The sequence below is a fragment of the Seriola lalandi genome, unplaced genomic scaffold (assembly GCF_002814215.2).
Source record: "Seriola lalandi dorsalis isolate HSWRI2012SDOR001 ecotype SW California unplaced genomic scaffold, Sedor1 jcf7180002054346, whole genome shotgun sequence".
NCBI classification, from domain to species: domain Eukaryota; kingdom Metazoa; phylum Chordata; class Actinopteri; order Carangiformes; family Carangidae; genus Seriola; species Seriola lalandi.
In genome coordinates, this window is record NW_019524899.1 from 923713 (window position 1) to 949358 (window position 25646).

General features: G+C 37.7%; 4 protein-coding genes and 1 long non-coding RNA gene across 6 annotated transcripts; 3 read left to right on the plus strand and 2 right to left on the minus strand.

The window, feature by feature from the left end:
- Nucleotides 1-1404: 1404 nt before the first annotated feature.
- On the plus strand, nucleotides 1405-4461 carry LOC111656140 (uncharacterized). Its single transcript, XM_023407731.2, has 2 exons — nucleotides 1405-1716; nucleotides 2660-4461. The coding sequence occupies exons 1-2, from the start codon at nucleotides 1405-1407 to the stop codon at nucleotides 3419-3421; spliced, it is 1074 nt and encodes a 357-aa protein (XP_023263499.1). The 3' UTR covers nucleotides 3422-4461.
- A 107-nt stretch (nucleotides 4462-4568) lies between these two features.
- On the minus strand, nucleotides 4569-11733 carry tmem101 (transmembrane protein 101). The gene is made up of 4 exons (XM_023407715.2): nucleotides 11575-11733; nucleotides 10486-10666; nucleotides 9687-9833; nucleotides 4569-5725 (listed from the first exon to the last, which is right to left on the minus strand). The coding sequence occupies exons 1-4, from the start codon at nucleotides 11703-11705 to the stop codon at nucleotides 5417-5419; spliced, it is 768 nt and encodes a 255-aa protein (XP_023263483.1). The 5' UTR covers nucleotides 11706-11733; the 3' UTR covers nucleotides 4569-5416.
- A 3275-nt stretch (nucleotides 11734-15008) lies between these two features.
- gngt2b (guanine nucleotide binding protein (G protein), gamma transducing activity polypeptide 2b) lies at nucleotides 15009-15840 on the plus strand. The gene is made up of 3 exons (XM_023407766.2): nucleotides 15009-15135; nucleotides 15333-15421; nucleotides 15712-15840. The coding sequence occupies exons 2-3, from the start codon at nucleotides 15338-15340 to the stop codon at nucleotides 15838-15840; spliced, it is 213 nt and encodes a 70-aa protein (XP_023263534.1). The 5' UTR covers nucleotides 15009-15135; nucleotides 15333-15337.
- On the minus strand, nucleotides 15158-20430 carry LOC147819040 (uncharacterized). 2 transcript variants are annotated; one of them, XR_015437345.1, is made up of 2 exons: nucleotides 19826-20430; nucleotides 15158-16463 (listed from the first exon to the last, which is right to left on the minus strand). It is a non-coding gene; the product is annotated as an uncharacterized LOC147819040 (long non-coding RNA). The 2 variants fall into 2 exon arrangements; XR_015437344.1 differs by having other exon boundaries at nucleotides 18689-20430.
- LOC111656127 (inactive all-trans-retinol 13,14-reductase) lies at nucleotides 18371-25232 on the plus strand. Its single transcript, XM_023407716.2, has 11 exons — nucleotides 18371-18527; nucleotides 19860-20042; nucleotides 21074-21315; nucleotides 21416-21611; nucleotides 21960-22157; nucleotides 22261-22380; nucleotides 22499-22637; nucleotides 23052-23161; nucleotides 23337-23503; nucleotides 23627-23786; nucleotides 24181-25232. Exons 1-11 carry the CDS (start codon nucleotides 18371-18373, stop codon nucleotides 24348-24350), a joined length of 1842 nt encoding a protein of 613 aa, XP_023263484.1. The 3' UTR covers nucleotides 24351-25232.
- Nucleotides 25233-25646: the final 414 nt, after the last annotated feature.

Genomic DNA, 25646 nt, shown 5'->3' on the forward strand with positions numbered 1-25646 from the left:
TATTGGTTCCAACCCTGAGATGATATTAACAGGGACATGTTTGACTGGGATTGGGTCATTGAGGTCTGCTTGAAAACGTGACGATCACCATCGTCCTGAACTTAGGGTGACGGATCGTGTCCACGTTTTTGAACAGATCAGGTTTTTATGGGTGACGCTCAGGTTTCTTGTCAGGGATTGTAGGGTGGCCTTATTGCAATGCAGCCATGTAATTACAGAGAAACGACGCCATCGCTGTTTCAGTTAATTATTCAAATGTCTTAAGCCTCTGGTTTCTGCAAAGCTGCTCGATACATTTACTGCTGTCCTCTGGGCGACAAAGGGCACTTGACAGTTAATGATTTTAAATTCCTCTTATTAAAACATTTAGTTTATACAGTTTAATGAATACTGCTAATGGAGCTGGACTTGTGTGGAAAATACATCTAGAAAAGCTGTGATTTCTGTGCTTTTTGGGTGGAATTGCAGCTAAATCTCAGGTAGGCTTGTGTGTTTTGATGCTAGATGATTGTTCACTGATAATTAATGTGGTTATCTGCAGACTTAACAGACTTTATTCTTGACTAATCTGAAATATTTGGTCTATAAAATGTAAGAAAATAGTGTAAATGCTGATCCCAATTTCCTAAAGCACAAGTTGACATATTCAAATGTCTTGTTTTGTCCAAGTAACAGTTCAAAACCCCCAAATATTTAGATTATTTTCATAAAGGCAAAAGAAAACATGCATATAATCACATTTAAGAGGCTGTTGGTGGATAGTTTTGAATTAGAATTATATAAAAGCAGTGATTATTTCAACCCAGTGACCTACATTGCTGCACAGATAACAGTTTGGGAACACATCCTGTGGTTTTCACAGTGTTGAGTGGTGAAGCCTACACTATTGAATTCATGTTGACCTCAAGATGCTCTGATTAAATTTTCAGCTCATAGCAATTACATTGAACAGGCTTTTGCTTCATGTAACTACTAATTAAGACCAGTGTCATCTTTACCATTATGGGTAACAACCTGGTTCCCTCAGCAATGAGATTTAGTTATGAAAAAAATCTGATGTGATGTGATGCTGAAATACCAGGATGTAGAAACTACTTTAAAGCAAAAAAAAAAAAATGTTCATGTTATAAAAGATCAGATGTAAATCCTTAGTTTAGGAAAGGATCCAAACCAGACCAGGTTTGTTCCCCAGATAGGGTAATGTTTTGTGATTATCCGTTAAAGCCCATAATCCCTCTCTAATCAGGAATTCTCAATGTCTGCTCACAGACAATTTACTGGAATGACATCACTATCGCTCCATTCAAACTGGTTCCCCTGGTCCATGCGCATGTATTTGCTGTGGGGGAGACGCATAAAGAGGGTAACTATGCCTTTTAGCAGGAGTGAGCAGACTGCGAAGTAATGAAAAAGATGTTCGCCGGTCGCTGCGCAGAGCTCGGTGCGCTGCCTCTGCTGCTGCTGCTGCTGCTCCTGAACGCAGCGCTGGGCTTCAAACTGTGTCCCAACCCCTGCCTGTGCTACGAATCCTCAGACCTGGTGGACTGCAGGTCTAGCGGGCTGGTCCGGGTCCCTGTTGGTGTCCCCCATGGCACCTGGCTGCTGGACATGAGTGGGAACAAGCTGACAGCGGTACACACCAAATCCTTCATGGGGCTGTGGTCACTCAAGATCCTCCAGATGTCCAACAACAGCATCAGCACTGTGCAGCCGCAGGTACCGAAATATATGTGCATTTTATTTTATTGTGCTTATTTTCTACAGTTTATATTTTTGTTTTAGACCAGCACTGTAAAAGTATTCAGATCTTTTACTTTAGTTCAACTCTATTTGTATAGCATCAATCACAAAATACATTATCACTGAGAGTACAGAAGTATTGTGAGCTAAATATTAAAAATAAAGCTATGCATTATGCTTTTTTATTATTATTCAATTATTATTACTGGTGCATTCATGTGTAAGCAGCATTTAATGTTGCAGTTTGTGAAGGAGGAACTGATTTATACTTATATAATAGTTTATATGCTGGTGGTTTAATCTATAAAAATCCACAATATTTTATATTTAAGTTGTAATTTAGTTAATACAAAGTAACCACTAGCTAAAGCAGGGAAATAATGACTATTTTCAATATTGATTAATATTGATCATCTTTTCCATGAATCAGTTTAGTGTTTAGTCTATAGAATGTCAGAAAATAATTTAAAAAAATGTCTGTATATGTTCCCAGAGCCCAATGTTACATCTGCATAGTTCCTATTTTGTCAACAATCCAAAACCAAAGATTTTCAAATTAAAATGACGTAACATAGTGAAAGCAGTAAATCATCACAACTGAGAATCTAGAATGAGCAAACTGTTTGGATTTTTTGTTTCATAAATGACTAAACTACTTTTTTCCCCTTTTTTTTTTGTCAACTGACTAATCATTTAATTGTTTCTGCTCTTCTGTGAAATAAATGTAGCGGAGTAAAAAGTTCAATATTTGCCTATGAAATGTAGTGAATGATAAAGTAGCATTTAATAGTAATACCTCTAAACTGTCCATAAGTACTGTTCTTTAGTAAATTGTTTACATCCCATCACTGTTTTCAACACACTACTGTAAATGTGCTGGTCTGACTGATGCTTCATTTGACCGTTTTTCTGTGTTCAGTCTCTGTCATCTCTGCAGTTTCTGGAGAGGCTGGACTTGAGTTTTAACCAGCTGCGTTGGATCCCTCAGGACTTCTCTCAGAGTCTGTTTTCCCTCCTGGAGCTCCGGCTTGACCACAACCTGCTGGAGCACCTGGGCCCCGCTTCACTGGGAGAGTTGGAAAACCTGAGGAAGCTGGACCTGAGTCACAACCGCATCCGAGCGATAGATGTCCAGGGTTTCAGCAGCTTGTCTCGACTGAGCCTCCTCAGCCTGGAAGCAAACAGACTGAATGTGCTTTCAGACGGCCTGTTGAACAGGCAGCAAAGCCTGGAGGTGCTGCTGCTTAGCCACAACAACATCTCACTGATCGAGACCGAAGCTCTGGCTCCTTTGTCCGGACTCACTCTGCTGGGTCTTCAGGGAAACCAGCTAGATCGCATCAGGTTCAAGACTTTCCTGCAGCTCCAGACCACCAGCACCGGACTTCAGTTGTCCCTTAACCCCTGGACCTGTGACTGCGAGCTGCAGCGCGTCTTCAGCAAGATCCAGCATGTTCGACACCTGCATGTGGAGGACTACAAAGACATCGTCTGCCACGCTCCTGCTCAGCAAGCCGGGAACTCCCTGGCCTCACTGGACAGCCAGCTGTGCGTGGCCGAGACGGCGTCAGTGCTCGCCATAACCATCACTGTGATGCTCGCTGTGATTGGTGCCCTGGTCAAAGCAGAGCACAACCAAAAGAACAAACAAACTGCAAGTGATGCAGAGTCAGAGAGATAAGTAAAATGATGTGTTTTATTCATGGCCAGGTGTTCTGGGACTGAGGTGTGGCCTGGTATTTGATGTTGTTATGTAACAGCCTGTAGTCAACTACACCACATCATGTTTCATTCTATATTTGGACCCCCTATAAAGCTTTTTTTGTATTTACTATCTTCCATGTCCTGCTACATTTTGTATCAAAAAGGAGGGAAAAAGTGGAGAATACCCCTTAAGAACATTCACAATTGTCTACTTATTTAGTTTTGTAACAATATATCCAGATTATATTGAATTTACATGTATATTTTAAGCAATAGCATGATGATTATCCTCCTCTGTTGCCCCCAAACATTTATTCTGAATATGTGGAAACAGCTTCACTACAAAACAGGCTGTGTAAACTTAAAGTCAGACCCTGAATTTTCATGTCTTCAATTATATGCATGTTGCATGTTACAGCAAAACAGAAGTGACTCTCGGGGATGCGTTCCTGCTTAGAAAGATGACATTTGTCTATATAAATGATTGGTGGATTAATTCCTCCAAACATTTTTGAAATTCTTTCTCTACATCTTTAAAATGTATCTGAGCTACGTCTGTGTGTCCTCTAACCACGCCCTTCTGGCATTCGGAGAACACTTTGTTCTCCATTATCTGATCTTTCTTTTAGGTGCTGACCTTATTAAAGTGTGAGAGCTGAACCTCGCACTGCATGTTAACCTATAACATTTTCAGCACTTGGCTGCAAAATAGTAACCAGTGACGTAATTGGTCGCATCATAGTTTCCTCAGTACTTATTTCTGATGTGGCCACTTTATTAATACAACAATGGTCAAAAACCAAACTTATGTAGCCATCCTCAGACAGCAAACAGAAATAAATACTTCAACAGTCCTACTATAAACACAACCTTAGTTACAGTAGGATTTACCGTGTTCAGTTTTTGTTGAACCTGTTTTAAAGAGGCGTGTTTGGAGGATGTTTGTGTCGCTGTTGTATCTTGTGTTTTTGTCCACATTAGTCAGTCTGCATTAGTTTTAGCTAGATGTACTTATAATAATGTGTATAATCAGACTTTTTATGTCAAACTTTGAATAGTCTCCCTTGGACATTTTCTTTATGCTGAGATACATGTAATAGATAAAGGTAAAACATATGAAAATGTTACATTCATTTTTTATTTAATCAGTAAACATACTGATGCACCATGAACAGTCTGACAGGCTCATCAGTTACATTTATCTGATTTATCCTTCGCAACACTGTTCACTTTAGTTGATTGGTCATTGATAGCAAAATAAATATTATTACAGTATAACTAAAGTTTGTTCTATTCAGTGAAATAAAACTGTTTTAATAATGAAAATATTCAAACTTGGACAATCGTCTTCAGCATCTTGTGAATGAAATGATTTCACATTATTTTGTATAAAATGTGTTTTACACAGAAGTTTAAAAAGCTGTGCTTATTAAATGTAATAAAAACCAACACATTAACGTTAATGCACCAGTTAATAGCAAAACAAATATAGTGTTTTATTTTTATTTTTTACCAAATGGTCGGAAAGCAATACCACATATATAGTTAAAGTTTCCCTTTATGTGTAAAATATTTCAACCATATACTGTAAAACATTTAAGGAAAACAATTTTAAGACTATCATTTTTGGAGTAAAAGGTATTTTGCCTGTAGGTATAAAGTACCAATACTCACGATTCAGAGCAAAACAGAGACAAAATGTAAACATGAATCCAAATAAATTATTAAATTGCAAAAAAGGAAGCTCAGGTTTTTCTTTTCTTTTTCTTGCAAAAACAAAGCTACCAACTGGTAGGCAATGACAATCAACCGCTTGGCTTTCATCCAACTGTCTCAGCTGGGAGAGTCTGAATCCTGAGAGGTCACTGAACCACAGCTGCTTTGAAAACAAAGTCGGGCAGTGACAAACAGTAAAGGCAGACAATCTCATCCTGCGCAGTGCAAAAAAAGTTGTCTGTGGGAGCCCGAGGGTTCAGCCGTCAGTAGCTAGGATCAGCGCTGCGCCAAAGATGCCCACGTTGTGTCCTATCAGCTTCATCTGGTTCCAGAACTCCACCTTGCGAGTGTTGTGCCAGTAGCCCAAGTTACCGTCAATGAGCAGGATCACCAGAGGAAGGACGGTGGCCAGGATCTGAGCGGCCAGCCGGATGTAGCAGCCAGAGAGGAAGGCCAGAGCCAGCACCCCAAACAGCACCTCCAGCAGCATCAGAGTGATCTCTCCCCCAGCAATGTGGTTCAGATAGGCCTGCCTGTCCTCTTTGCTGTGTTGGAGGGAGTACACCTAGTGGGGGGGAGTGGGTATTGCAATATTTAAAATTACACTGAAAACAGGCTTTGGTTTGGTTTTACTCTTTAACTTTAAAGGAAAACATGATTTAGTTGACCTACACAAATACAGTGTGCAGAATATCTTAATCTCATTCATTCATTCATTTCACATACTGAAAAATGATCCATCACAGTTTCTCAGAGTTTAAGGTGATGTTTTCAAATGTCTTGTTTGAATTATTAATGGAACAGAAAAATACAACAAATCTTCACATCTAAATGTGTGTTGGGAGTTTTTGCTTGAAAATGCCTTGACCACTTAATTAATTGAATGATCAATAATCAAATTAATTGCATAAGGTCTCTGGCATGTTCTTTTAATAAAAAGCACTTTATAATAATTTGGGTATGGGGTTTAGTCACTTAATAATCTCTGTGAATGCTCTGCTCTTGTTCAGACTGTCAGAATATGTTACTGAGCTCACCCACATACTAGTGGGGCAGGTAGGCAAAACAATTGTGCATTTTATGACTTAAGCATGAAAGTTTCTGAATATAATCTACATACCTCAAGGTTTTATTTCTGACGTGGAGGCAATTTGTATCTGACCTCTGGTGACCTTGTCATTGACCTTGAATTTTTTCAGTTGTTGCCCCATTTCTCTATTATAATCATATATATCTTTGCCAAAATTGCATAAATATGTAGATTTGCTGCTGTGGCCATGTATCATAATTTTGCTTAGAGCACCAATTTTGCAGGGGAACTGCAGACCCCACCATTTCCAGGTGTGAAGGTAGCTATAGCTTATTAGAAACACTGACAACTTCTGCTGTGTGTTCTATGGAATCACATGACTAGCTAGAACAATAGCATGAACATTCTAATCAGAAGCTAGCACTCTAGTTTGGTCTGGACCACACCCATTACTCCAGGGGGCTCTGCCCTGTCCCAGAGGTTACATCTGGACTGCCTCCACATCTGAAAATAAACTTTGTGGTTTATAGAAACACTGGAGAAAGTTTCATGCTTTAGTAAAAAAAAAAAGCACAATACCTTCCATATACAAGCTTACGAACAATGTCATAGTATAGCAAGTCATAAAAACAACATAGTATAGTGAGTAATAAAAATGAAATAGTATAGTAAAGCATAAAAAATGTCATAGTAGAGTAAGGCATAAAAATGTCATAGATAGATAGATGGATAGATATATACATCATTTAACCCCAAGGGGAAATTCATATGTCCATTAGCTCATTGTTGGTAACAATGATAATAATTATATTGATAATAATAATAATAATAATAATAGTATGTAAGGCATAAAAAGTAATTGTATAGTAAAGCATAAAAAATGTCATAGAAACATCATAGTATAGTAAGGCATGAAGACATCATACTATAGTAAGTCATAAAAAATAAAAAAAAAACTATAGTGTCAGTGTACAGAAGTCCATATTTCCTTCAGCCCCACTATTAATACTAAGTCATAAAAACGTCATAGTATAGTAAGTCATAAAAACGACAAAGTATAGTAAGGTATAAAAAATGTCACAGTATAGTAAGGTATAAAAATGTTGTAGCAATGACATAGAAAAGACATAGTATAGTAAGTCATGAAAACGACATACTATAGTAAATCAAAAACGTCACAGTATTGTAAGGCATAAAAACATAATTTGGTATGGCATAAAAATATTATAGTATAGTAAGGCATAAAAATGACATAGTATAGTAAGGTATAAAAACATCATAGTATAATAAAGCATAAAAACGTCATAGTATAATAAGGTATGAAAACATCATAGTATAGTAAGGTATAAAAACGTCATGGTATAGTAAGGCACAAAAACATCATAATTTGGTGTGTACTGTATAAACGTCACAGTATAGTAAGGCATAAAAACTGAATTTTTTTAAAAACAAAAACATCATAGTATGGTAAGGTTTAAAAAAGTCAGTATAGTAAGGTATAAAACCGTCATAGTATGGTAAGGCTTGAAAAAGTCATAGTATATAGTAAGGTATAAAAATGTCATGTATGGTAAGGTACAAAAACGTCATTGTAGATAAGGCCTAAAAATGTCCTAGTATAGTAAGGTATAAAAATGACATAGTAAGGCATGAAAAACATCATAGTATAGTATTCTATAGAAAAGTCATAGTATGGTAAGGCAGAAGGTCATAGAATAGTAAGCCATAAAAAACATCATAGTATAGTAAGTCAAAAACGTCATAGTATGATAAGGTACAAAAACATCATAGTATAGTAAGGCATAAAAACGTCATATTATGATAAGGTATAAAAACGCCATAGCAACGACATAGTATAGTAAGGTATGAAAAATGTCACAGTATAGTAAGGTATAAAAATGTTGTAGAAATGACATAGTATAGTAAGTCATAGAAACGACATAGTATATTAAGTCATAAAAACATCATACTATAGTAAGTCACAAAAACTATAGTGTCAGTGTACAGAAGTCCATATTTCCTTCAGCCCCACTATCAATACTAAGTCATAAAAACGTCATAGTATAGTAAGCAATAAAAACGACAAAGTATAGTAAGGTATAAAAAATGTCACAGCATTGTAAGGTATAAAAATGTTGTAGCAATGACATAGAAACGACATAGAATAGTAAGTCATAAAAACGTCATAGTATATAGTAAGTCATGAAAACGACATACTATAGTGAATCAAAAACATCACAGTATTGTAAGGCATAAAAACATAATTTGGTATGGCATAAAAATATCATAGTATAGTCAGGCATAAAAATGACATAGTATAGTAAGGTATAAAAAATGTCATAGCAATGACATAGTATAGTACAATATAAAAACTTCATAGTATAGTAAGTACTAAAAAATGTAATAGTATAGCAAGGTATAAAAATGTCATAGTATAGTAAGGTATAAAAATGTCACAGTATAGTAAGTCATAAAAACGTCATAGTATAGTAAGCAATAAAAACGACAAAGTATAGTAAGGTATAAAAAATGTCACAGCATTGTAAGGTATAAAAATGTTGTAGCAATGAGGTATGAAAACATCATGGTATAGTAAGGCGCAAAAACATCATAATTTGGTGAGGCATGAAAACATCATTGTATAAATCTCACAGTATAGTAAGGCATAAAAACGAAAACATCATAGTATGGTAAGGTTTAAATAAGTCAGTAAAATAAGGTATAAAACCGTCATAGTATGGTAAGGCTTGAAAAAGTCATAGTATATAGTAAGGCATGAAAAACATCATAGTATAGTATTTAATAGAAAAGTCATAGTATGGTAAGGCAAAAGGTCATAGGATAGTAAGCCATAAAAAAAACATCATAGTATAGTAAGTCAAAAACGTCATAGTATGATAAGGTACAAAAACATCATAGTATAGTAAGGCATAAAAATGTCATATTATAATAAGGTATAAAAATGCCATAGAAACGACATAGTATATTAAATCATAAAAACATCATAGTATAGTAAGGCATAAAAACGTCATATTATAATAAGGTATAAAAATGCCATAGAAACGACATACTATATTAAGTCATAAAAACGTCATATTATAGTAAGGCATAATTCTTTTGCTTAGAGCACCAATTTTGCAGGGGGACTGCAGACCCCACCATTTCCAGGTGTGAAGGTAGCTATAGCTTATTAGAAACACTGACAATTTCTGCTGTGTGTTCTATGGAATCACATGACTAGCTAGAACAATAGCATGAACATTCTAATCAGAAGCTAGCACTCTAGTTTGGTCTGGACCACACCCATTACTCCAGGGGGCTCTGCCCTGTCCCAGAGGTCACATCTGGACTGCCTCCACATCTGAAAATAAACTTAATGGTTTATGGAAACACTCGAGAAAGTTTCATGCTGTAGTCATAAAATGCACAATACCTTCCATTACAAGCTTATCTGCTGCACTATACAGACAATCTATAAAACTGATATGGGTCTTACCGTGCAAATGAGATAGACTCCAAGGAAAACCTGTCCCGTGGACTGCAGGGATCTGCTGCGAGGTTTCTGTCTGTACACCTCCCCCGCCCCACTGGCCAGAACCAGAAAGCCGCCAATAATAGCCAGCGCTCTGGAATACATTCGTACCTGCAGGGCAACACAGTTCAGGGTGTAACAATCTGAGGCAGGTTTCTACTACAGTGCCACTCTCTCTCAAATTTACTTTCAAATTTGTAGTGGTGACCCAGATCCAACTTGTCCCTTCATGTGGGACACAGATCTCTTTTTGATTAATATTTCAACACTGCCCTGGGCCAATTTGACCTCTATGTGAACAGTGTACTTTTTTATGTCCATAATTTTTCTAATTTTATTTGTATCAACTACTTTTATGTGCCCACATTTGTTCTGTTTGCATTATGGTCTTTATGTGTTGGAAAGGTTAATAAAAGAAAAAGAAAATGAAATAAAAAATAAAAAAACATAACAAAAAAATTACTTTATGATGTTGATGTGATGATGCTGAAACTTTACCTCATGTCAAATTGCCTAAAATAAATTTGTGTTGTGGAAACATCATTTCCTTCATGATATCACATAAGGTGTGACTTCTTCAAAACCTTGGTGTAGTTTACAATGACACTAGAGGAAAAGCCTACCTACAGCATAATAACTAATATTAAAGTGTGACCATAGAGAAATCTGGTGAAGAAAATTGAAGCTCTGTGTTTGGAAGCACAGGGGTAACCCAACAGCAGCGTTGCTGCTTTCTTACGGTGTATAACAGAAGGTGACTCACCTTAAGCCAGTCCCCGTAGTACACCTGTTCTCCGACATACGATGCATAAGTGCTGATGGCCAGTTGTATGGCAGCACCCATTGCAAACCACCTCCTCTTCACCCCAAATGACATGAAGCTGGCACAGAGCACTGCGGCCCCCATATCCACATACAGGTACGGTACATGGATGTCTGGCTTCCTGGAGATGACAATGAAGGTATCAACTCAAACATGGTGGTCTGATTTGATTTATACAGCTACTGCTTTATGTTTACTCATTTATTTATTACATATTGTTTATATCATACTTTGTTTTAAGTGAGTATATACATATGATTGTGTATCGTTGCAAGACCACAAGCTGTACATTACATTGGAGTAGACTGTTTCTGCTGTAATGACAGCTGCTATAACAATTAACCCAAAACAATCATCTTAAGTATATTAAAAATGACCAGTAGTCAAAACCTCTTAAGGAGAATACTGCATTTAATGGTTCAATTATTGCTAATTTATCATACTAAAAACAATAATCAAATTTAATTATAAAATTAAAATTAAGCTTGATAAGTTAAACTCAACTAACTCATATACTCCTGCACCTATTACCCCAACACAGAGAGCCAGACAGGTATCTCAAAATCTGCACACATTTCCCTTATAGCTGCTGTGGTGACAGGATAATTCAGAGGGGTGTGGTAGTCTAAATAAGACCAACCCACCACAGACTTAAACAATACACACCCAGCGTACATAAGAGATGAAAACCAAGGAAAATTACAGACCTTCCGCTGTCCGACAGAAAATTACAAACCAGGCAAAATGTAACTTGCAGCTTTAATTTAAACATCTCCATATGGCTGCAGCCTTATGACCTGAGGTTTGCTCTAATTTCTGAAATACAGCCCCCGTTAGCTAGCTGGCAGGTTTACACTTTCAACAGAAAATATATAAAAAGGTCGAGAAGAACGCAAAAGTTGTCCAGCTATAAACTGTTTTGACAACTATTGTGAAAATGAAGTCAATTTTGTATAAATTTAAGAGAACAGTTAGCTCGTTAGCTGTTGTTAGCTTCATGTGAGTGCTCTACTGCCCCACTCCTTTTACCTTTTTGAGTCCGCTCGCTCAGCAAACAGCATCAACATACAGAAGCAGTTCCAAAATCCAAACCGGGTCAAAACAAACGCTCCAAACTGGCTGAGAAACTTGAAAACCTGCTTCCTGCTGGGAGCTGCCATGGCTGCCTCTCAGCTCTAACCTATCCGCCGACAAGATGCTGAATGAACATCCGGCCAAAATACCATTACGTGTCGAAATAAAAGTACACATCTTTAACTGAGCAGGGTGTTCCTGCAGAACCGGAGACTGCAGTTTCAGGACCGCATTTGTCGGACTCTAGTTTCTGCCATATAAATATATTAGGATACACAACCATCTACGATATTTATATTAATGAAATTATATATAATTATTAATAATACACTGCGGTCTGTAACTGCAGCCTCCCTTACTGCAGGAACTTGTCTTACAATCTATTAGAGGCTATGCCATATTTTAGTAACATTAAGATATTACATTATAATTTGTATTAAATTACTATTAATGCTGCTTTTTTGGTCATTTCTATACTTTATATACGAACTGTATTAGTTTATATGTATTTACTGAACTGATTTTAGTTGCCCTAATTTTTCATCTATGGGGAGTAGAGCTGAGGGAAACTCACACATTTATTCACAATCCTTGTTATTGTTATTGTTTATTATTGTATTGAAGGACATATATATATATACACAGTATATAATCTTCAATCTGTCCCAGTAGTTGTCCTTCTGTCTTGCCTCTCTCCAACCTCTCAAATTTCTGGTTGACTTCTATACTGCAAAGGTCATAGCATATGTTTCCATCTTTATTTGTAGTATTTTGGTGGAAAACAACATTAAAACTACGATTGGATAAAGTTAAATACAATCCTGAAACTGCAGCCTCCGGTACTTCTAATCGCTAGGTGGCGGTGGCGCAAGAAACTAGGTTCCTAGGAATCGCTCCATAAACTGTAGTTTCCGGTACTGTATGGACATACAATTGCTCTAGATGCTGAAGAGGAGTAATCTTTGAATCAAACTACTCCGAGGCTCTTATTTTGAAAAGACGTTCGTTCGCAGGACAAAGGCATCCTCCTATTGGTTGACAGAACGAAGGGGGCTGGACAAGAGATTAAAATGGTTCGACACCGCCATCCACAGGACAAAGCAGATCATCACAGAAACGTTAGAGGTCACTGGAGGAAAATGTGTCTGTAGCTGCTACTTGACCTTATTCCTGTAGGTTCAGCGTTTTAACTTTAGTCAAGCAGTTGTTTATTTCAACTAAAATTAATTAATTTGCGCTGCAAGTAACGATTATTAGGTGGGATTGCTGTTTAGATTTAAACAGTGCCTTTTCATTCACTGGATGATTAAAGGAGTTTATCTAAGCTCATGCACAACAGTTGCAGCCGTTTCCCATAAATCTTTGGGTAGTTGAGTGTGATTCAACTGAATAATGAAATATGGTATGTCAATAAACAATCTTCTTATTATGACATATCATTTTGTGTCAAAAACACTCAACAACCTGGTAATCACTCGGACATGATGCTTAGCATTGGTTGTCCTTCTGGAAGTTTCTCCCATCCCCACACTCTCTGGAGCTCAGCCAGAATGATCAGATTCTTGGTCACTTCTCTTTCTTGGCTGAGAAGCCGCATGTTCTATAGTTGTTATAGCTAATTGTTATTGTTATTACTCATTTATTTATGTATTTATTTATTGTATATAACCTATAGGAAAATAGAGAAAAATGCCCATAACCAGTAAATCCTAAGAAATCATTGATTAGGCATGAACATTTTTCTACATTAATTTCATTATAAAATATATACTTACTGCAAGTTTGTAACTCTATACATGATAACCTATACTTTTTCAAAGCCTTCAGCACAATATCATAATAACTATTCTGGTAAAGAAATACAAATCTTGTTATCATTTTAAAAATGAAGAATATTATATGTATATGTATCATTTATGTGTAATTGTAGAATGTAAACTCAACAGATTGTTAAACCTCTAAAGTTTAACAATCTGTTAAATTCTTTAATTCAATTTCAAAATTATTGTTGATGAATTTTCTGTCCATACACTAATCAATAAATTCTTTCAGCCCTTCTGTGAGTTTAAAAAAAGTCTCAGACTCACCAGTGTCATTGAGACAATTTCTTGCAAATGGCTGCAATTTAATGCAACAGTTATTTTCTGGCAATGAAAGTGTTTTTCATCAGGTGCTCGGTGATGATCAGGGGCGTCTCCACACTGCTGTTAATCCACCGTGACGTGTATGAGGTTAATCTTGAGTGGATGAGACTAACCCAGATCCTGAAAATGGCTTACTGTGAGTCCTGCTGAAGGTTTAGTTAAGGATCAGTAGCTTGTCATGTCTCAGATGAAATGTCAGGTGGGGATGACAGGCACAGAAAAGCGGTTTTCATAAAACTTATTAAAACTTCAGATCGGATGGAGAAAGTTCTTTGTTCCAGACTTGAGTCCAACCCCCAGCTACATCATCATCATCATCATCATCATCATCATCAACACTTTAAATGACAGTGTGGGTTTTTGGTTCATATTCGACGAGCCACTGTGATGAAGTCAATCTGTTTTCAGAGACAGAAAACGCCTCAGATTACACTGAAAGAAACACCTTCAGTATCAAGTGGAAAATATCTGCAGTGCTGAACAGAATACAGAATGTGCTGCGATAATACTGAACAAGCATATACTGTATGTATCTATGCAGTTTTTAAAACCTTAACAAAAAAATGAAAGCTGTAAATGTCAAGAGCCGAAAATACAACCAGACTTTGCACAAAAACAAATTCATTCACAAAAACATGAGCATCAGTCGTGTTGTGTAGAATGACGTTAGATGACTAAGAGTAACTGATTGGATAGACTGAAAGATTAAAGTATATAATCAAATCAGTGATGAAGACTTGGCCTCCTTCCTTTTGATGCAAGGCCTGATGCTCATGATGTACAGTAAAAAACACACAATGAACCCACCTCTAATATTGTCTTATAAGATAATATTCGTTTTCTCTGCCTATGTATACTAAAGCTACATATTTGCAAAGTTAAAATACTATTACAAGTGCTGGAATAACTTGCTTTGATTGACTACTGATGCAACATTGATGAAAAGTAACTGAGAAGCAATGCATAGATACAACCGATCCCACTATTTCGTAATTTGGCATGTGTACCACAGTCAGTAACAGATGATGTGGCGTTCACGCATCCATCATTTCTATTTCAGTGTCTCACTTTCTCCGCCGTGCTGTCTGCAGATCTATAAGGATCTGTGCCTTCGTCCCTTCCTCCTTCCTGTTCAGGGGTTACGGCACCTGATTGTTTAATCTCATCACGGGGGATTGGTGACATCAGGCCCAATCCTGTGCCGACCTCTCCCAAAAGCCAGCAGCCAGGGATCAGCTGGGATGAAGAGCAGTGGGACAGCACGGATCAGTCAGTGTGGAGAAGCGACAGGACTAGAGGAAGGCAAACAGTCGATGAGCTCTTAGGAGCCAACACCTTTTCTCAGATTGTTGGCGATCTTGACATTCAACAGGTAACGACTCATCATTGAGACATTTATCTCTGTTGGATTTATATCTATTTTGACACTGAAATATTTTAATACAAACAGTGGATGATATTGACCTAAAAGAAACAGGCATTTTCACAAGAGTACATTTTGTACATTTTTAGGCATTTGTTGGGATATTTAACACTTTTCAAAACAAGGATCTTGGTTTCTTCTTGCAGCCAAGATGGCTCGGGATATGTCAGATAAGGAAATCCTGAAAATGGAGCTGGAACAATTGAAGAAGGAAGTTAGTACAGCCAGGACACCAGTAAGTGAATAATCTCTCTCTCTCTCTCTCTCTCTCTCTCTCCTACCCAATTTCATATTTTCTTGCCATCAATTGTGAAAAACCTCATCTTTAATTTAAGGTACCAAAAACCTCTTGTAAACAATATGGGGAAGATAAATGCTCAGTGAATTTTTAGCATGTATGTTTAAATGTGTCCCTGAGTGTGTGTGTGTGTGTGTGTGTGTGTGTGTGTGTGTGTGTGTATGTGTGTGTGTGTGTGTTTGTTTGAAAGTGCTCACATTTGATTTCATCTCTCCTCTGAACAACAGGTGAGTGCAAACTGCGCAGACACGATCACTTTCGTTGAAGGACTGCTACCGAATGACCCGCTGATTAAGGGAGTTCCAGATGACAAGAACCCCTACAAGGGAGACAAGGGAGGCTGCATAATAACATAGCACACGTACATCCAGGGGAAAGTCATGCGTTTTTTTTTTTAATGGGAGCTTGTGACATTGCTGTAATATTCCTGTAGAAATTCTAATAGATAAAATGTACAGTAGAAAGAAAACTCAGATCTGTAATGTTACTGCGACCAGGACAGAGACCCTTTTCCATCACTGGATTACTGTACGTATCTGTTGATATAAAAATGTTTGTCAATTTGTAATTAAATGCAAATAGCTGTATAAAGCTTTACCTTGACCTGGCTGCTCTGATTATTGATATAGATTAGTAAATCTCTCTTTTACTGCTCTCCTATTGCACTTTCAGCTCATTTTATTGTATTAGTTAATATCAAATAGGGGTGAACTATATATTTTTTTATTTCCAACATCTGACAGTAAATCAGCATAAGTCAACTTGACGCTCACCTGTGTTACTAGACAAAGCAGGGCAAAGTCACTGGAGTCGTGCAGCTACTGCTTAGTCTAATCTTAATAGGATTTCTGTGCTGCGCCACAGTCGGTCACTGTTGACACAGAGCTGCTTCCTGTATCAAAGACTTTAAGCTTATTCCTGCCGCTTCAATCCCGGCTTCCACTTCCAGCTCTCCATCCAATTAGTGTCATTTTTCAATCTGGGAAACAACAAATACACATCATTTGTTCAACACTGGCAACACAACTATTGGTATGAATGTAAAAATATACAAAGAGAAACAAATGGTAACTCATGCTGCATTAAACCTTTCAGTCCAATTACCTTAGGCAGCACATACTGTATCAGCACCTTTGTGCAACTTAACCTCTTCCCTAGTATATAGTGACCCACTTATCATTTAAAGGGCTATGGTGATATCAGTGTTTTGCTTCAAACTTAAAGTTTAAGCCTGACTTAACGCAGAGGCCAAAACAACCTCTAAACTTTGAGCTCCCTGCTTCAGTTAAAGGGCAAAGGACGTTGCAGCACTGGAGCTGGTGAGTGCAGATTACACATCAGAGTGAAGTAATCTGCTTTTCGTAAAATACGCAAAATAACATACCTCTTGAACAATTATTGATATAAGTATAAATGAAGATAATAAAAATAGTCATGTATAACTGGTAAACTGTAATTATTGGCCCATTTATGGATTAAATGAATCTAAATGGCTTTAATTTACAAGATCACTGCGGTGGAGAAGACCATTGGATTTTATTATCACATATAATCTAAATGTGTCTAAATGTCAGACCTCTCTCACAGTGGATATTATGACCTGTTAAACACAGTTGTAACTAATAACATTACTAATGTCCTACTGTATTTCATTCAGGAGGAACAGGACGGGAACACTTAAACGGAACAGAGCCATATTAGTTACAGTTACAGTATGTCACATCTTCAACGAGCCCAGTTTGAACTATTTTAAGTTTAATTTTGGGTGAATTTCATGTTCAATGTGTCCAGCATAACGGCTTGTTGCTTTGTTGTGGTTCACGTTATCTGTAGCTGCAGATTAAATCTATAGCTCAAAGTCAACTGAAGTAATGTATAACTGGAGTTTAAAGTCCATGCATGGATTACATGAAATTATAGCGCATTAAAAAAACCTGTTATCACACAGATCACAAGATATTTACGTTTAAAAAAAAAAAAAAAAATCCTTTTTCAGAAGAAATATATTGTTGGTGTAGTTGACCGGTGCCTCCAGAGTGATTTTAATGATTTTCACATGTTTGGATTTCTTGCATTTTTTTTAAACAGTCCCCAAGGACAACAACTGAGTGTTTGTTATCAGACCTGGAATGCTGAAACTCAGTGATTTGGCTCAGCTAGACTGTTGTAAAGACATAAAAGTGGACACTGCGTGTATAGTCAAGGATGACTTTTACATGGTGTATTCTTTATCTAAATTGCCTTATCAGATAAGAACAATTGAGGATATATCTAATCTAACTAGGTTTCCTATAAATATATTAATATATATTCATACTACATGCAGGATGAAAACAAAATGTTTTGTAACCTTTTAGATTACAACATTAGTGTGAATTCTAGTCATCTGCAAAGTTTATTTACTTATTTAATAAAACCATTGACTTTGAAATATTACACAGACCCTTACGCAGTTTATGCTTATAGAGGAGAGCATCTATTAGAATTTCTTTAAAAACAAGTGAAACATTGAAAAGTCATCACATCATTTGGTGACATCAATCCACCAGCTACAACATTACTGCAAATGTAAATATCCAAATATACCAAGACGTTTTTAGACGTATTATGTATATGTAACTGTACAGCAGCTGGCACACCATTATTGTGATCTGTGCACTGTCATCGCTGGAGAAAATGGGTCTTTCAGCACTTTATCTTTATTACTTGTCATAACATGAATAGTTTTACGTATAAAACTCCTGCCCCTCTCCTGCAGACCTTTGGCACTCGACGTAATAAAAGCGGTCTTTTGAGGAGAACGATGTTCAGACACACTGCTGCCTGCTGCTGCGAACACTCTGCTCCAGAAAAGACACCAGTCACAGTGATTTGATCGTCTCCACAATGTGGCTCTTGATTTTCTTAGTCTGGTTGGTTATATGGGCTGGTGGTACATACTGGTACCTGTTTGGGAAACCGAGCCCTTTCTCCCTGGAGTCAGTGAGACCTCCAGGACCTCGTGAGTTTGATCAGAAGAAGCGGGACAAAGTCATCAAGCAAGGTAAAATTATAGCAGTCGAAAATGCCTGTGTGCAGCATCACGATCAATTGGCAATGTGATGCAATGCTTTCATAAAGAAGTATATTTTCTACCAGGTGATGAGCTCTGTGGATATTCAGTTTAACAAGATACAAAACAACTGAAAACAATTATCCACTTACATGTCCATATGAGTTTTATATATCAACTCCAGCCAGCAAAGCACCAATGCTGCCAAGAAAGAGGAAAAACTAAAAACAAATAAGACTAACTTTAAAAAAATTGAAAAATTAAAACAGCAAAAGAAAAAACAGCAACATTCCAGCTACTAACTGTGTAATAGTTGAAATTCTGTAGCAATATTAAGAGTAAGAGCTTCAGTATGAGAACCCTAACCAAACCTGATTTATTTTTTCACATCACCACTACACTACAATCATGTTGGTAGGTTCCTGAAATTAGAACATCTATATAGAGCAGAGCCAATATTCATGTTATCATTGCACTTGTGCTTTTCATCCTATGATGTATAAGTCAAAACATGCACTGTGAAAAAAGGTCAATTGGGTCAATTCCATTTTATTTTGTGAACATTTCTGGTGAAATTTCACCAGTTTTACAGGAGGTTTTGCGGCTCCTATAAACTCTGTAAGTTTTAAACTGTTTGTATAAATTAAACAAATGAGACATAACATGCTAACTGAAGTTTAGAGGTGTTGGTAGGCTGGTTTTCTTTACTTTTGCACTGAGATTTCCCATTCCAAGTCTTTATGCTAAGCTAATGCTAAACTAATCCTCATATATTTAAAACCTTTACACTGCAATCAACATGGCATGACACCAATTAAAATTAGTCTTATGAACTGTCATAATTAAAGCCAGAGGTAGTAGATGAACAATTAGCTCAACATGTATAAAACTAGGCTCTAGAATATATTCTTCAAATTATAATGTAAATAAAACCAACTCACTCTAGGTTTTACAACCTCTGAGTTGTGCTGATACAGTTTTATCTAAATCACCTGTTTGATGTGTCATCAGTCAGAGTTTAAATTAGCAGTACAGCAATTGTTTTTCATGTATGTGTTTTTATCTTAATTAGATTATGACCTGATGACTATGTTAGCAGTTTAATCTACAGTTTATTGCCAACATGAGAACACAGACACGGGAGAGGTGTGCAGTGCAACCTTCAGACTGAATTATGTAACCCAATTATGCAACACATGCAACACATGTCTCAGTTTCAGCAGTTGGTCGTGATAACATTTTCAATGTCTTTGCATTAAAACTATATGAACTAGAGAGATAAATCTGACCATGTTAACATCAGTTCTGTATGTTTCCGTTCAGGTTTCACGCTTGACAAGGTGCCTCAGAATCTGGATGTCATCGTCATCGGTAGTGGTATCGGTGGCCTGACAGCTGGAGCCACACTGGCCAAAGCCGGGAAGAAGGTCCTGGTGCTGGAACAACACGACCAGGCGGGAGGCTGCTGCCACACCTTCATAGAGAAAGGCTTTGAGTTTGATGTTGGTAAGAAGACTTGTGATGTATGCAATTGGCACCTTCAGATACTTATGTCTTAAAGGGGCAGTATGATTTTTTTTCAACCTTGAATGGGAATAATGTCTAGAATTTGTTGCAAATACATGTTTGGTTAAATTTGGATTCAATTTGTTAAACTGAATGAATCTGACACAACAATAACAGGTCGTCACTGCAATTGAGGAAAACAATCTTGTTTAATCAAATAGATATTTGCTGTTTCAGGGGCCTGTATGAGCTGTTATCAGGGGGCCTACCATGTCTAGCAGCACAACACAGCAGTTATATGTGTTCAAGGTGTAAACTGATGAGGCACAGTAGTAAGTAAAGTTTCTGAACCACCAACTGTGCACAAGGGTGTGGCAACATCGTATGAATGAACATTTTCTGAATGCATAGAACGGCTTTCTCAGGTGTTGTAGTTAGCACAGGACATTCAATACAATATGGCAGCACCTTAATCTAGAGAAACATGGATGTAGCGTGTCATTTACACACTTTCAGAGGGGGTGTTTTGAAGCTTCTGGTTGGGATTACCAGCTGGAGAAAAAAAAAGAGAGAATACCAGGCTGAGACTAGGGCTGCAAATAATGATTATTTTCGATTATCCAACATCTGTCAACCATTTAATAAAATGTCAAAAAATTCACAATTTCCAAAGGCTCAAGATGACATCTTCAGACTCACACTTCCTTATTTTTCAAAGGTTAAGACAAGACCTTGTGGAAGAAAAGGAGTAGTTATTTATTTTCAGGAGAACGTTTTAGAGCATATTTAGAGCCAGCAACACCCAGCCATGAAGGAACTGAAGATTAAGGCACTTTTGCTTTGCCCCTCAGTTGAGGTGGTTGATGCTTGGGCAGCCCTGATTGAGAGGCTGCATTTACAAGAGACTGTAAACACAACAATATAGATGCTGTAAAGACTAGACCTATCCCTGGTGTGACTTTCAAGAAGATATCAATGCCACTGTTCCTTTAGAAGCTACAGGAAATAACTTTGCACTCTTTCTTCTTCAGGGCTTCACTACATTGGTCAGGTCCACGAGAACAGTCTGTTGCGAATCGCCTTCGACCAGATCTCCGAGGGCCAGCTGGAGTTCCAGGAGCTGAATCAGCATTTCGATACCATTCACATCGGCCTGGGCGACGAAAAACGAGAGTACACCATGTTCTCTGGTAAAACTGAGATGAAGGCCCATCTGCTGAAGCAATTCCCCGATGACACTGAGGCCATCGAGACATTCTTCAAAATCATGAAGGTACTGAGGGCAAGTGGACACATATTTCACTCTGTCACCTGTCCCCAAAATGCAAACTCTAAATCTAAAACCCTTTCAAACTTCCTCCAAATTCCAACAGGTCTCAGCTAGGAAGACACACTATCTGGCAACTTTAAAGCTGATCCCTCAGTGGGTGTCTTTATTCCTGCTAAAGTCGGGCATCGCAAACATCTGCTCCCCAGTCTTCCGCCTGACCGGCACGTGTGCAACAGATTTGGTGAACACCCTGACCAGCAACAAGGATCTCCATGTCATCTTCTCTTACCTTTTCTATGGTGGGTCTGCAAAAATGTAACTACAGCGGCTTTTGGTATTCTACTCAAATCTTCAGACAGTGGATTGAGGTCAGATGTTATGTACAGGTCGGACAGGTCCCTCACTATGGCACTATGGATGGGAACACCTTAAAATGAACAGACACTGAGTCAGCACCCTGATCTCTTAGTCAATAGGAACATATCACTGTCCTAGCACTTTATGTGTTTCATGCGGCTAAATTATAAATGTTGAGGAGACACAGAATTCATGCTGGATCTAAACTCTTAATAGATCTTAGTTATTACCCAGTAACATGAACTGAACTTAATAAATAGCAAAGTCCTTACTCTGTACTTCTTCTTCAGGTGTACCTCCAAGAGACTCCAGCATTCTGATCAATGCCCTCCTGATTCATCACTACAAACGAGGCGCCTACTACCCTAAAGGTGGTGCCAGTGAAATCGCCTTCCACATCATCCGCACAATTCAGAAATATGGAGGAAACTGTCTGGTCAGAGCTCCCGTCACCCAGATCCTGGTTAATGAGGAGGGAACAGCTTATGGTGAGAACTGAATCCAGCAGCTCGTTTTTTCACCTGTTAAAGGTAAGACGCTCTCCGGGTAACTGACTGGAAAGCTTCCCTTTTTTTGTGTGGCCTGTGACAGGTGTGAAAGTAAGGAGAGGTCAGGAGGAAGTGGAGGTTCATGCACCTGTGGTCGTCTCAAACTGTGGCATCTTCACCACCTTCCAGAAACTTCTTCCACCTGAGATTCAAATCAAACATGGTGAGCAACACAACTATAATGTCTTAACCGAATGGACAGATTCTCAAAAATATCATAAATTCATTTGTAAAATCAGTCAAGATGCTGCAAGGTGATTCTACACTCTCCCATATTATAGATATCCAGGAGAGACTGAACATGATGAAACATGCCAGAGGATCGTTCTTGGTCTTCTCTGGCTTTGATGGAACTGAGGAGGAGTTGGGCCTCGAGTCCACTAACTTCTGGCTGTTCAAGAACAACGATATGGACAAGTCGTAAGTATGCAGGGCAGTGATGACACTGAATAGGGATATAGCATTTAGAAACCACAAGGGAGCGCTACTGTATAAGCAATGATGATACAATGAACTCACAGAGGCAAAACTGACTCCTCAGTGAAGGCCTGCCACCACGAACATGAACACATTTATCATTTTTCTAGTGGCTCAACTTTTATTTACTCCAGAAGAAAAAAAACACATTTTACATAAAAAGACATAATGTATATTATGTGGCTTATTCAACTATCAAGATAGTAATTCCCTATTCGTCCTCTAGATGGAGTAAAGGATCAGTCTGGTTAGAGCTGCCGAATGTAAATACCATGCTGATGGATTCTTTAATGTTGCTGATAAAGCTTTGATTTAAGGATGATGATCTAAATTTGACTTTTTTTAAATTTTTTTTAGGATGGATGACTTCTTTGCATTGAGCAAAGAGGAAGCACCAGATAACATTCCCATGATGTTCATCACAATCCCGTCTTCCAAAGATCCAGAGGCCAAAATAAGACACCCAGGTACAAACAAAATCCAATACTTTTTCCACAATAATAACACATTATGATAAAAACAAAGGATATGCTAAAAGTAAAATTAAGGGTTTTATAAATATAAATGTTGTAAAGCTGCACTGCTACCAGAATATCATCTTATCTTTGTTTATTTTAATATGATCTGATTTCATGTTCCCAGGAAAATGTTGCATGACGATACTGACCATGGTGAAGTATGAATGGTTTGAGGAATGGAAGGACACCACTGTGCGCAAAAGGGGTGATGAATACTACAACTACAAAATGAGATTTGCAAAGAACCTCTTTGACTGGGCCTGCACTTTGTTCCCTAAAATCAGAGACAAGGTAGATGTGACCAGATTTTTTAAGTATGTTTCTATTGTCTTAGCATGCACATTAATACGACCTTTAATTTTATAAAACAACAACAAAAAGATCAATTTGTCGTTGTGTTGACTTGCTTTCCAGCTGGTTTTCCAGGACGTGGCAACCCCGCTGACCAACACACACTACCTGGGTGCCCAGCGTGGAGCCATGTACTCTGCTGAGCACAACCTGGACCGTTTCCATGCTGAGGCTGTGGCGAGGAACAGGTGCAACACCCCCGTCAAAAACCTCTACATCTCAGGTGTGAACATTTTCACAAACTATTGTCAAAGGATTTTATGTTAAAATTTTCTCTAAGCATAGTCAGCCCTTTGTGGTTTGCAATTGAAGGTTTCGCAGGCATAGAAATGTCTCAGCAAGCCCTCGGATTGATTTACTTAAGGTGGGAAGGTTCATAACATTATGAAATGCGATATGTTTCATACTAAACTAGCCAGTTTTTGCTTTTAATTAAGTGGCAGAGTTAAAAACCTTCAGACATAACTGTAGGAAGGCCGCTAAGCAGAGGAAATTGTATTATTTTTAAAGCTTGTGAAGAAAATCACAGTCTAGATGGAAACACAGACAAGAATCTGCGTCCAGACTCCAGCTAGTCTCGTCTCATCCAGCAACTTGTATGTATCTCTCTGTTCCAGGACAAGACGTGTTCAGCTGTGGGATAGCAGGGGCTCTTCACGGCGGACTCCTCTGCGCGTCTGCGGTGTTAGATCACATTGTCTACATCGACTTGCTCCTCCTCAAGAAGAAGCTGAAGAGGAGGAAAGCCAAAGAGCTGGCCCAGCTGGCTCAGAAGAAACTGCAGTGAGCACGCTCTGTACTTCCCCTGCAGGACATTAGTGGAACTGCAAAAACCTGGTGGAAAAGGACCCTTGATTATTGTGGGGAGACTTAGAGGAACACACCACCACTGTGTCTACACATATTTATGCTCATAGTTCCTTTTACTGACAGTTCGAAGGAACAGATGCAATGTCCCTTTTGTCTTGAAAGGATGTAATCTAACTACGTGAACACTGTTTCAAAGCTGCAACAGCCGCCATGCCATCCTCATGGTGGATTGCACTGTCTAGTCTTAAGCAACTAGCATAATAAAGTACAGAGGGCTGGTTCACTCATTAAAAGGTGAACCACTCATTGAGGTTGCCCTTGAGAAGGTACCTATATACAGAAGTTAGAAGTAAATGAATTGTACCATTTTCTATACTTAATTGCCCACTTTAACTCTGATGATATGTTTAGCCTACTGTTTACTTGGGTATAATGTATAACATATAATAAGATTTCAGATTTTTTATTATTATGATCATGTGCACATAAACATAAATCATTGGGAAAAAGCTTTTTCTTTACTTTTATTATCTTATTTACTGATCTATGTAAAATACTATTGCTCAATTTTTTTGTATTTGTATTTAGGTCTATTATGATCTTCAACAATTTTGCAGTATTATGCTATGTAAGCTTAATCTAAAACTATGAAATATCAACAAATGCTTTATCATTAGCATAGTTATATAAAGAACTAAATGCTTTGATTTTTAAGTTTTTGTATGTACAGATGTTTTTTCTTAATGTTGAGCATATCTTTTTACTTACTTTTTGTAACCACTGCAGCACTGTGCTGCCCCCCCCCCCCCCCCCCCCCCCCCGAATAAACTTAATAAACCATATTAAACTTTCACACGCATTAAAATGCTTAATTCGGTTTAATGGTGTTAAAACTGACAGAGAACTTCAGTATATAACAATGTAAAAAATTACACAAACATGATAAACTGTGTGTAATGACTTTCATGAATTGTCTCTCTTTTAACAATACTACTGACAGCAAACAGGAAATCATTATTATTAAAAAACATCAGTAGAAGCCTAAACTTATTGATATGATCATGATTATGTATAAACTATTAGTAATCTTCCAAGAGTGATCATCTTATAGTATCAGATGTAATGGGTGATTATTTACGTATCACTTACTGGTGAAGTGACACTGTAAAGCCCCCTCCTGGAATTAGTTCCCACCTATGTTGTTCTGACCTGACTTATAACCCCAGTGTTGTTTGGGTAACTTCTGAAATCAAACGTATGGGGGGAAACCTCA